This window comes from Lissotriton vulgaris, chromosome 10, assembly GCF_964263255.1.
Source record: "Lissotriton vulgaris chromosome 10, aLisVul1.2, whole genome shotgun sequence".
Taxonomy (NCBI): Eukaryota; Metazoa; Chordata; class Amphibia; order Caudata; family Salamandridae; genus Lissotriton; species Lissotriton vulgaris.
The window spans coordinates 267,132,944-267,146,817 of NC_141698.1; the positions used below are offsets into that span (position 1 = coordinate 267,132,944).

Genomic DNA, 13,874 nt, shown 5'->3' on the forward strand with positions numbered 1-13,874 from the left:
CCACCAATACCACAACGAATACCACCACAACCACCACCACCACCACCACTACCACCACCACCAATACCACAACGAATACCACCACAACCACCACCAATACCATCACCACTAATACCACCAACACCAATAATAACGCAACCAATACCACCACCACCATTGCTACCACCAATACCATCACCAATACCAACACCACCAATACCACCACCAACAGTACCACCAATACTAATACCACCACCAATACCACCACCATCACCCTTACCACCAATACCATCACCAATACCAATACCACCACCAATACCAATACCACCACCATCAATACCACCACCAATGCCACCACCACCAATACCACTACCTCCACAACCACCAATAATAACACCACCAATACCACCACCACCACCAATGCCACCACCACCAATGCCACCACCAATACCATCACCACCAATAACACCACTACCAGCAATTCAGTACCACCAATACCACAGCTGATACCAATACCAACAGCACCAATACCACCACCACCATCAATACCACCACCACCGATACCACCACCACCAATACCACCACCACCACTTCCACTACCACCAATACCGCAATGAGTACCACCACCACCAGCAATTCAATACCACCAATACCACAGCTGATACCAATAACAACAGCTGATACCAATACCAACAGCACCAATACCACCACCACTATCAATACCACCACCAATGCTACCACCAATACCACCACCACAACTTCCACCAATACCGCAACGAGTACCACTACCACCAACAGTACCACCAACAGTACCACCACCACCTCAATACTACCACCACTCAATACCACCACCACTCAAAACCACCGCCACCAATACCACCACCATTACCAACTCCACCAACAACACCACCAATACCACAACCACCAATACCACCACCAATACCACAAACACCACCAATACCACAAACACCACCAATACCACCGCCAATACCACCACCACCACCACCAATACCACTACCACCAATACCACCACCACCACCACCACTGCCACCTATACCACCAGTACCACCACCAATACCACCACCACCAATACCACTACAACCAATACCACTACCACCAATACCACTACCACCAACACCTCCACCAATAACACCACTACCACCACCAATACCAGTACCACCAATACTACCACCACCAATACCGCTACCACCAATACCACCACCACCACCATCAATACCACCACCACCAATACCGCTACCACCAATACCACCACCGCCAATGTCACCACCACCAATAACACAACCAACACCAATACCCCCACCAATACCACCGCCAATACCATCCCCACCACCACCACTACCACTACCACCAATACCACCACCACCAATACCACCACCACCACCACCACCACCACCACTGCCACCTATACCACCAGTACCACCACCAATACCACCACCACCACCAATACCACTACAACCAATACCACTACCACCAATACCACTACCACCAATACCACCAACACCTCCACCAATAACACCACTACCACCACCAATACCAGTACCACCAATACTACCACCACCAATACCGCTACCACCAATACCACCACCACCACCATCAATACCACCACCACCACCAATACCGCTACCACCAATACCACCACCGCCAATGTCACCACCACCAATAACACAACCAACACCAATACCCCCACCAATACCACCGCCAATACCAATACCATCCCCACCACCACCAATACCACCACTACCACCAAACCCACCACCACCAATACCACCAACACCTCCACTAATACCAATACCAATACCACCACCACCAATACCGCCAATACCAGTACTACCACCACCAATACCACTACCAATACCAATACCGCCACTAATACCACCAATGTCACCACCACCACCGCCAATACTACCACCAATACCAGCACCACCAACACCAATACCAATACCACCACCTCAGCGCCACTCGCTCACTAGTAATAGCAGGGGCACTGTACGAGGCCGGAGCTGCAGACGAGACAATCCCTCCCTCCCTCCATGCCTGCCATAAAGCATAGCCCACCCTGCTTCAAGGGCTTAAGTCAGAGACCTACTACAGCTGGAGTGTTTTTTATTAGGCCAAATGTAGCAATAACATTAGGCAATGCTACACTGCACACTCAAATCACAGAGAGAGCAGGAAATACCCCCCACCCCCCGCCCAGGCTCTTCCTCCTGAGCTGCAACCGTGTAATCACAGAGCGAAAGGTGTTGGAGCCCTTTGTTAGTGTTTATAGCTTGGATCATATGTAACTCTCACTTTACACTTTATGTCTGTATAATTTACAACACTTACACATCTTCTTCACTGCACTATTTACCACTACTTTGAAGACGTCGCAGGCCGGTCTCTTCCTCTGATATTTACAATCTAACAGGCGGTCGAGAAGACCCTTTATTGCAATGCAATAGGTCTCGCATTTGCGACAGGTTAAGCTGTTAATATTGTAAATGACAATGCATTTTATTTATGTTTAAAAACCACCACTTAAGTAAAAGGCATTGTCATTTACAATGCCAGTAGCTCAAACTCAAGTAAATTTGAGACTTATTGCATTGCAAATGCTTGTTCTATGTATTCTAGGTTATCTATGAAAGACATTGGTTTTTTTATTCAGAGTAAGTGACTACCCACCTAAAGTAATGACGACAACCCTTGTCAGTGAATCCTCTAAGTTGCTAAACTAAGCTGAGCTCAGCCCTCTAGTAGCTATAGCACAGAGCAGACAGGCTTAAAAATGTGTAAAGTATTTATGCAGTACCAAAAGAGTATCCACCAATACCACCACCAACAGAAATACCTCCACCACCACCACCACCAATAACGTAATAACGTAATAACGTTGTTGTACATAACAATAAAAATACGGAAATAAATGAACAAAATAGTGTAACATTTCATAAACAAAATGATAAAAACCCAATTAAAGTGCCACAGCTAGTGTATGGTCGTGGTAGACCCGGACCTAGGTGCAGGTTGGCGCTGACTGCGATGGTGTGCAAGTTGGATACACCAACCCCGTTTGTCCTGGTCAAAGGATTTACCTCCAGATGTGTAGCCCTTTAAGTCACATTCCACCACTAGAGTACACTTTTTTTTTTTTTTTTTTTAAATTTTTGAAAACCTTTATTGTGCTCAATAAACAGTACACATACGGGCCTACAACCATCCGGCCGGCCACAGCACATCATGTAGCACTAGTGCACGCAATACGGCGCCAGGGAAATGCGGCATAGCAACAGTTACGATGAAATGACAATATGTAAGGCGCCATACTTCCCAGGCACAGGAGCAATGTAGGTTAAATGTAAGATTTTTTTTGCGCAAATAGTAAGAACAGGTCAAAGTGTTCCGTACAGTGACTACGAAAAGAAAGAAGCAAGGACCATGTAGGTGGGACTTGACAAGAAACATCAGTGCCTGGCGAAGCGCTTCACAACATGTAAGTCCCGACCAGAGGATGGCCACAAAATAGACAATCACCAGAAAGCTGCCTAAACAACCCATCTGCATATACACCACCACCCATCCCCCAGTACACCTAGCACAGGCCCAAAAGGAAGAGAAAAATCATAAAAGAACAAAGAAAGGCACCATAGAAATAAAAACTCGAACTAAAAGTAACCCCCCACCCTACACACATGCAGAGGCTATGGCCTGCCCCCCCCCCTAGCAGAGTGTCTGTCGCCCCATAAACCCGAAATATAGCGAGTGAAGAGAAAAGAAGAGAAGAAGGAGAGAAAGCAATAGGGAAAGCGAAAAAGAAAAAGGTATAATCCAATAACTCGGGGAGTAGGAACAGAAACCCGTCCCTGGACTCCCCATCGAGAAGATCCGGGAGGAGGGTCAATTAAACATACAGGCGAGCTCCACCGGCCCGTTAAGCAATACCCGCCCCAACAGCAACATCAGATAGAGCAACAGCAAGCAATCATGTGGGGAGAGTCATTGCACAGTCCGTGATAAAACAGGCCAAAATCGAGAACCACCCTACCTCCACCCACCCGCCCGGGTGTCAAACAATGAAAGTCACCTATCCCTGGCCCGATCTGGGACGTTGTCTCTCGCCCCCTCCGCTCGGCAATCCCTTGAATTGCAGGAGAAGAAGAGAAGATGGCCGCCCGGGGGAGAGGGAAGGTGCAAAAACTAGGAGCAAATGGCATCCGGTCCCAATAGAGGATTCCGCCGCAGCATCAGTTCCCCCTGGCATGGTCCAGCCGTGATATGCACCAAGCGAAGCGAACAGAGTCCAAGGCAAACATGTTGGGAACGAAACAGGGGGACAAAGCACTGGCAGCCAAATCCCCGACATCTCCAGTGACTGCACACAAGAGAGCGCGGGGCAGGAGGGAAACCACGTATCAAAGACTGTAGTAGGAAGTGGCAACAGATCTCCGCCCGCCACAACAAGGGTTACAGTTTCCTCCTCAGCTGCTTCTCGAGACAATGTTGCGGCGGCAAGCTGCGGCAACCCCCGTCCGGAATGATGTGGGTAACCCTCCTCCTGCTTCTGGGTGGAATTCCGGGCACAGGCGTCTAGTCTCGCCCCCAGCGCGCTACAGCTGTGCTGCACCATCGAACGCAGCTCATCCAGGGCTGCCAACACATCTGTCAGCGTCACATCAGACTGTGGGGTCCCCATCGTCTCAGGTCCTTGGGATGAATGTGCTCCGATCACATGCACACCGGAGTGGCCGTCTTTCCGTCGGACTGCCCTTCAGTGGCCGGCCGCTGGTATCGCCATCTTGTCTCCCTCCCGGGTCTGAAGCGCCGGGGGAGGACAGGGAAAAGTAGCGGGACGCGACCCGGCAGCAGTGAAAAACCCCTGGCCAGTCTTATTCCGTCCGATGCAGGTAGCTGCCCAGAGCCGGCAATTACGTGGCGAGGTGTACAAAACCGGGCAGAGTGCACCGCCTCAGTACGGAGGGATCCGTAGAACAAAACAAGTATGGCGGCCAGGCACAAAGAACTCACTGGTCAGGCGCCTCTGCCCTCCGTCATCCATAGTCCGGGGAATGCACTCCGGTCCCCGTCAGCAGGCAGCACTCAGGTCGCGTCCCAGCAAAGATGCGTCGTCCAGTTCCACCGTCGCGGCACCAAGGTTGCTGCAGGTGGGGACGAGAGGTCCACAGAGCGGCTCGGAGCAGGCTGGGTCCCGGGCCAGGGCGCGTTAGCCCATAACTTCAGAATCCGGGCGGGTGGAGAGGCCGGCGGAACACCGATGACATCAGCTCCGTGGCCCGCACCTTTCAGGTCGAAAACTCTAGAGTACACTTTTAAAGCCCCCCGGACATTAGGGGAGACTCGTAAGATGTTTGGCAGAGGCCAGCCGAACAGCAGGGTCCAGTCGCCACTGGTCATCTGGGCAGTTGCTTGAAAAATCCTCTTATAGCTTGTTGTGGTGCTCAGCGTTAACAGGATGTCAGCCTTGTAACCCTGGAAGTCCACTTCTTTGTCCTGGATACAAGAGAGCAGAGGTCCACTGCTTTCAAGGGTCTTCCCTGTTCACAGACAACAAGCGTAGTCATCTTTCAATCTTCCTCAGGTCCTCAAGTGGTCTGAAGTGGGCGTGTGGAGATGCCACAATTATATTATGCCTGGCATGAGGTAGTGCGTAGGAATGACTCCTGGTCAAGCCGTGACTAATAAAGTAAAAATGCCTAAGGCCATCCATACTTTGGGCATTTTATAGATGGTGAAAGTCATCGGCCTCAAAAAGAATACATCACACCACCGCACGCAACAAATCCCCCGTAGAAGCTGGAGCAAAATCACCACAGACCAGCTCCTCTCATCACTAAGCCAGAACCCGCCAGCGTACACCGTTGACACCAACAACACAGCCCACAACCTCGCACAGTGGTTCACCAACTGCGCCAACGACCTCGCTCCACTGAAGAACCCCCAGGCAAGACCGGCAACAGGAAAACCTCATGGTTCACAGACGCCCTCAAAGAAATCCTGCCGAACCCTCGAAAAAACCTGGCGCCACGAACGGACAACAGAAAACCTGACAGCCCTCAAGAACGCCACTCGCGAACACCACAGACTGATCCGCACCACCAAAAGGGCATCGTTCAAAGAGCGGCTAGACAAAAACACCCACAACACCAAGGAACTCTTCAGCATCGTCAAAGAGCTCTCCAACCCCAGCACCAGCAACAACAACATCACCCCATCGCAAGACCTCTGCAACTCCCTCGCCACATTCTTCCACCGCAAGATTGCAGATATACACGACAGCTTCGGACCCCAGACTCCGCCTCCAGCCACCAAAGCATCGACCCCCACCACCACCCTCAGCGCCTGGACCCCCATCAGCACGGAAGACACCACCCACGTCATGAACACCATCCACTCTGGCTCCCCCTCTGACCCTTGCCCCCATCATATCTTCAACAAAGCCGACATCATCATCGCACCCCACCTCCGGAACGTCATAAACAACTCCCTCACGTCAGCCACCTTCCCTGAGAGCTGGAAGCACGCAGAAATAAACGCCCTTCTGAAGAAACCCACAGCGGACCCCAAAGACCTCAAGAATTTCTGCCCCATCTCTCTCCTTCCCTTCCAGGCTAAAGTCATCAAGAAGACCGTCCATAAACAGCTGACTGCTTTCCTCGAGGCAAACAACTTGCTCAACCCGTCCCAGTCCGGATTTCGAGCCAACCACAGCACCGAGACCGCCCTCATCGCAGCCACCAACGACATCAGGACCCTGATGGACAACGGAGAAACAACCGCCCTCATCCTCCTAGACCTCTCGGCAGCCTTTGACACCGTATGCCACCACACCCTAACAACCCGCCTCCTCAACACTGGGATCCAAGGAAAGGCACTGGACTGGATCACCTCGTTCCTGTCCGACAAAACCCAGAGAGTCCGCCTCCCTCCCTTCCACTCAGCGGCCACTGAGATCATCTGCGGAGTACCCCAGGGCTCCTCGCTCAGCCCTACCCTCTTCAATATCTACATGAGCCCCCTCGCCGCCATCGCACGCAAACACAACATCAACATCATCTCATAAGCCGACGACACCCAACTGATACTCGCCCTCACCAAAGACCCAGACACCGCCAAAACCAACCTTCAGGAAGGAATGAAAGACGTCGCAGAATGGATGAAGCTCAGTCGCCTAAAGCTGAACTCAGACAAAGCGGAGGTCCTCATCCTCGGACAATCCCCATCCGCCTGGGATGACTCCTGGTGGCCCACAGCACTGGGCTCCGCGCCAACACCCACGGACCACGCACGCAACCTGGGATTCATCCTGGACTCCTCCCTCATGATGACCAAGCAAGTCAACGCCGTCACGTCATCTTGCTTCAACATCCTGCGCATGCTCCGAAAAATCTTCTGATGGATCCCCACCGAAACCAGAGAAACCATCACCCAGGTCCTCGTCACCAGCCGACTGGACTACGGAAATGCCCTATACGCAGGAACAACAGCCAAACTTCAGACACGACTTCAACGCATACAGAACGCCTCCGCACGACTCATCCTCGACATCCCTCGCCACAGCCACATATCCGCCTACCTGAGAAACCTGCACTGGCTCCCCGTCTGCAAGAGGATCACGTTCCGGCTCCTCACCCACGCACACAAAGCGCTACACGACAAGGGCCCGAATAACTCAACAACCGCCTCTCGTTCTACATCCCCACCCGCCAGCTCCGCTCCGCCAACCTTGCCCTCGCCACCGTCCCACGAATTCGCAGAACCACCACCGGAGGAAGATCCTTCTCCTACCTGGCAGCCAAAACATGAAACTCTCTCCCCGCGCACCTATGACTGACCCAGGACCATCTCACTTTCAGAAAACACCTCAAGACCTGGCTATTCGAGCAGTAGCGACACCCCCCCTCCCTTCAGCGCCTTCAGACCCTCACGGGTGAGTAGCGCGCCCTATAAATGTATTGATTGATTGATTGAACGTGGGCGCTGAATGTCTGTGTGAGGAGTATACTTGGGTAATCCTAGTGCCCAACCACATTTAACATTAAAGTTCAGTTTGGGGAATTTACCCCAATAAACATAGAGACAGAAATCTGGCAGTACAAACCGGGGTTTCCAGCAACCCGACAGTGAATTAAGAAGAATTGTTTTGGAATTATGTTACCATTCATTTCAAGTGTGCCTCTAGTGTTGTATGTAAAAACCCAGGCTTGTCTGGTAGAAGAAAGGCAGGGGTTTCCAGTGATCAGACAGTAGATACAAGTGAATTTTTTAGCATCCTATTTCCTATCTTTTCAGTGCCCAGAGTGTTATATGTAATGTCAAAAAGGATGCTCAAAGCACCCTCCTGCATATTCTGTCAGGTTCAGGAGGCTCATCGCTACCCATTCAGGTCAGCCTATTGTTGCTCCCGGGAAGCATTTTTCACCCTGCCACACCTATTGAAATGCTAATTACTGGCTGGTAAAAGTGGGAGAGCAAAAGCAAATAGGACGTCAGAGGCTTTAGGCAGGGAAAGGTAACTTTCTAAAAAGTACCTTTAAATTAATATTTATCTGCAATCTGACTTCAAGATTGAATCGGACTTTTAATCATTATTAAAAATTGTTTAATAATTTTTCTAGCTGTTTTCTAACAAAAACTAGGATTATTAAATATTTATGATATTTATTTTATTTATTTATTTATATCATTTATATCTCCCAGGGCTACTCAGGAGTATCCCGGTGCAGAAAACCAAATGATGGAGGGAAGGAGCTGGATAAAGCGGCACATTCTGCAAACTGCCACATTTTTTGCATTTTTTTAACAGCCTTGGGCTAGTAGTGTCCCGTAGTGTATAGGGAAGAGAGTTCCAGGCTTGCGCTGCCTTGAAAGAGAGAGAACGGCCCCCTCTCATACCAGACGGAACCAATGGATCACTGCCCGCTGCTGGGAGGCAGAACGCAGCAGTCTTTGTGGCTGAAATGATTCCTCAGGTACGGAGGACCCGACCCATGAAGAGCTGCATGGGCCAGGGTGAGAGCCTTAAATTGGACCCGTTGGGCCACAGGAAGCCAGTGTAGGTCACGCAAATGTTGTTTCACACTAGTTCTTCCAGGGATGTTAAGCAAAACTGGCTGCCGCATTTTGCATCACTTGCAGCTTCCTCAGCTGCAAGCCTGGCAGACCTATGTACAATGCATTAGCATAGTCCAGACGTGAAAGAATCAGTGCCCGCGTGACCATTTCCTTAGCTGCACTGGGGAGCAGGTGCAGAAACTTCTTAAGCATCTTCAGTGTACCAAAACATTGTCCAGCCAGTTTCTTTATTTGTGTAGTAAACCTAAGGTCTTCATCAAACCAGACACCTAGGTTTTTAACTGGCTGACCCACAGAGCTGGGTAGGGGGTAATTAGTCGGCCCAAGGGCTTCTCTAAACTGCATAGGAAAAGACCCATATAGAAGAAACTCAGATTTCTTCTCATTACACTTCAGCTGGGCCAGAGCCAGCCATTCAAAAACTGCTGTAAGACAGGCTTTGTCCTGGACAGGAGATGTATCTGCCTCCCTACAGGTGAAGAGGAGCTGGGTGTCATCGCAAATGCGATGATCTTCGCTCCCAGCTCCTCTGCAAGATAGATCATTGGGGTGACATAAATATTGAACAGCAGAGGGCTCAAAGGGGATCCCTGCGGTAATCCTGTAGACACTTTTTGAGGAGCCGAAGAGGAGGGAGGAAGCCATACTTGCGGTGAGTGGTCTTCTAGAAATTACTTCGGCAATTCCTTGCTTGACATCGAGATACCAATGCAGGCGAGGCGGATGAGAAGTTGAGAAGGTGGTACTGTATCGAATGTGGCAGAATGGTCCAATAAAATCCAGGCCGCTCTGCCACCCGGGCCCAAACACTCTCTAATCGCTTCTGAAATCTCCACCAACGCCGTCTCAGTACAATACATAGCCCTAAACCCTGATTAGGCTGGATGTAGAAGGCCAGATGTTTCAACAAAATTAGACAGCTGTCTAAACACCGCTTTCTCACACACCTTTGCGATGGCGGGCAGAAGTGAGATAGGACGAAAACTAGCAGGAGAGGATATGTCCAAGGAAAGTTTTTTAAGTTGAGGAAGAAGTTTGGCCTGCTTCCATTACAAGAGTACAGTAGCGGTCTGAAGAGACATATTGATCAGGGTGTTGACCTCAGGATAAACTACCTCCGCATCGGCAGCTAACAGTCTGGCCGGACAGGGGTCCGCCGGAGATCCTGATTTTAACTAATTGAGAATGGTCAATGAATCCTGGAGAGTGATCAAAGAAAATTCCGCTAATGAGGGGGATGAACTAGATCGGAATGCGCTGGGACCAGAGATAATTTTAGAAGTAACTCCTACCTGGCCTGAAATTCCTTAAGCTGGCCTGAATCATCAGTATTTTATCAATAAAAAACCTGGATGGTTTTTCGCACCATGTGTAAGAGGTAGGAAGGGTAATATGCTCAGCACATGGGGAAACAAAACTCTGAACAATCGAAAAAACTTCTTTCACGTTGTTTTTAGACTGAAAAATATGCTCCGCATAATGGTGGCTTTTGGCTATGCTGATAGCAGCATAGTAGGCTTTCTGAGCCGTTCGGAGAGCAATTTTGCGAGGGGACAATAAGTCACCCTCCCCCGAGCAGGGCCGAACTCAAGGCAGAAGGGTCTATTCTATGAGATGGCCTGCTCTGGTCGAGGCTGCTAACTGGTTTGGTCATCTCGGTGGTCCATGAAAATTGAATAAAAAAATGGTCCAACCAAGATACCTGCAAAGGTTCTTTAGCCCTAAGCGGGAAATTAGAGCAGACCGGATCTAAAATGTGAACCCCTCGGTGTGACGATGAGCCAATCACTGGGAGAGCTGGGCTAGACTCAATGAGTCACAGAGCTCTTGGGTATCCCTCGCTTCCACTTGATCCAAGTGGATATTAAAATCTCGAAAGAGAAGGAAGTTAGAAAATCGAAGAGCCCTGGGAACAATCACTTCCTCTAGGCTTTCAGGAATGGACCAATCTTTTCTTTTGGAACAGCCAGCCAGCCTTTTGTGGTTTTTTTCACTGTAAGGACATGTTTAACATTAAATTCATACATGTGCTACTTTTACATACCATGGACCATTTCTTACGGTCAGTAAGGCCTATATAAAGGTGACCTATACCTATTTAAAAGTAAGGGATTGACCTGTCAAAAGGGGATATTTTGGCAGGTCCCATTTCCAGGTTAAAACTGCTCAAGCCAGGCTATAATGGGTGCTGCATTCCACTAGTGCTATTTAATGTACAGTCCTTTTTACACTTTGTACCATGTATTAGGTGCTTATAGGTAAGTTAAATATGCCAATTAAGGTTATGCCAACTTCACCCTGTTAAAGGGGGAGCACAGGCACTTTATCACCGATTAGCAGAGGTAAAGTGCGCAGAGTTCTAGAGCCAGCACAAATATACGGTCCAGCAAAAGGCGAAAAATCTGGGATGACCATACAGAAAGAGCAACTTTCCTTCAATCTGTATTTCCTGCTTAATAGGCTGCTCCAGAGCCCCAATATTGTTCAAGAGTGAAAAATACAGAAGTGAAGTGTCTTGCTTGTGAAATCATGTTACTTTAGATTGTAATTACTTCAGTGTGTCCCTGAATTGCTTTTGAGGAACTGTTGTGTTCTAGGAGTAAGGTAGACTAGACAACTGATATGATGATGAAGTAGGGATTGTGGACGGTTTTGTAATAAAGGAATATTACCAACTGGTTTCATATGCACTCTAATCGCATTCATTAATATAAACTGAGCAAGTAACAGATAAGTATATATTTTGTATGTTGATCCTTGCTATTTTCTGTTACAGGAGCAGAAGCCGCAGAAGGAAACCCTACCAGGTGCCTGCCCATCCCAGTGTGCCTCCCACAACATGTGCCATACCCCCCAACCACTGGTGAATCAAGTGAGTCTAAGTGTGTACCTTGTTTCTGGGAGAAGAGCTAACTAAATGTTTGATCTCATTCCAAGCCCCTGCCCTGATCTGCTGTGAGCATATGGAAAGCTTGCTACGCTTGCCCTCCTCCTCCTTCAAGCTAAATTCCTTATAATTTTGAGGATTGGAGAAGTGATCGTGTCAGCTAACATTTTGTATATTGGCCCTTATATTTGTCTTAAGATGTTGGTGCTACACCAATGTCTTCACTTGAGTGATCCAATTAGGTCTATCTGCTTGCCCTGCAAGAAATGTTTTCTTTCTTCGCTGGCAGCATGTCACCTCGCAAGATTTAGATAGAATTTCCCCGACCTCAAACTCCCACTTTGTGTGATAATCACTGCCCACTTCAAAGGGTCTGCTACAACACTGTGCTACTTCCATTTGCTCTAAAATTCAACATACCTTATATCAAAGTTACTGACAGAACCACCTCATTCCTTTGTAATCTGGACATCACACACCATGATAAAGAGGTATGCAAGACTCACCTAGCCTTAAGGTCTAGCATCCTAGGTACTGAGCCAGTTAGACAACTGAAGACAATTCAACGTGAAAGTTCACCCAGTGTCCTCTGCTACCCCTATTCTTTCTAGGATATACTAAATAGGTATAGCACTTCCATGAACATACGGTACACCCAGTTTGTATTCATTAGTTTAAGACTTAATAGTTGTTATATACTGTCATTTCTTTTATTGCCCATTGATGCATCACTTGGAAGGCGTGGGATATTACTCACTCACCAACATACTTGCTCTAGGAGTTACTTCACTCTTACCTTGAGCTTGTTAATAAAAATCTTTTAAAAAATCACTCTAAAGAAAAGATGCCTCTATAAAGAAAATAATTCCAAAATGCATATTCATTGTACACTGGAAATTAATTATGATAGGGAAATTCAACGTAAAGGAATTTGTGCAAATTGAATTAACTCGAAAATGGACAACCCTCTTGAAGGAATTTCCCATTAAACTGGATTGAACAGTGAAATGGAATGCACTATAAAATTGGTTACTTCTTAAAACTAAACTCTTAATAAAAGGGGATTCTCTGTAAAAATGACTTCTCTCTATGGCAGAATGGTCTCTGCAAGGGAATTACATTATAAATGACTTATAAAATGGATATGCCGTCTGAAAGGAAAATTAATTCCTGAAGAGAAATTCTTTTCAAAATGGAATTTCATTGCAAAAGCAGTTCCAAAATGAAATTTGTTCTTAAATGGAACTCACATTGAGAATGAAATTCACTTGGGGCGTGGCTAGCCGTCTAAGATGGCGGTTGTGACCCGATAGAGCTCCGGACTCTCCGGGGGGGATTCACTTCTCCTGCGCCGTACCCTCGGCCACTACAAGCCTGGGGACATAGATAACGGAGCGTCGGAACCCCCTGCATGGAGGAGTGACTCGATCTGCACTGGAAACCGCTCTGCACCGACGACACAGTCCAGGGCCTACCCGCCGCTAACCTTGGGCGGAGACCGGGGCTTGGAGTAGAGCGGGGGCCCGCGCAACCGGCTGGGCTTGTTGCAGTTGGGGGCCTCCCCTTGGCCCGGAGGACGTTGGCTTCTCCCCCTCGATGCCCACTCACTGGTGCCCTGCCTGCCCCGTAGTCATCCTCGAGGGGCAGGGGTTCCTTCGATCATCCCTGGCGTGCTGCGGCAGGAGAGCGCGTTGTTTGAAGAAGAGGCTGCCCGGGGACACACAGAGGGAGGACGGCGGAGGTGTGCGGGAGGAGCGCACAGGAGGCCGGCGCGGTGAGTGGAGGGGCCGCGTGGTCCCGGCCCGACTCACGTAGTCCGCCCCTGACTCTGCAGGCTGGTGTGGAGGTTGGAACTGGCGATACACTGGTTGCGAAGACCTGGGTCTGACTGTTGCTGGAACCGGGAGAAGGCCGA

At 49.0% G+C, this 13,874-nt stretch overlaps 1 protein-coding gene across 1 annotated transcript in view; it reads left to right on the forward strand.

Moving 5' to 3' along the window:
* The window catches only part of LOC147685096 (uncharacterized), a 1,199,247-nt gene that overhangs the window by 107,468 nt on the left and 1,077,905 nt on the right, over window positions 1–13,874 (forward strand). The window contains exon 4 of the mRNA XM_086940986.1: window positions 11,849–11,944. Coding sequence (XP_086797112.1) covers window positions 11,849–11,944 — 96 coding nt within the window. The remainder of the gene's footprint in view (window positions 1–11,848; window positions 11,945–13,874) is intronic.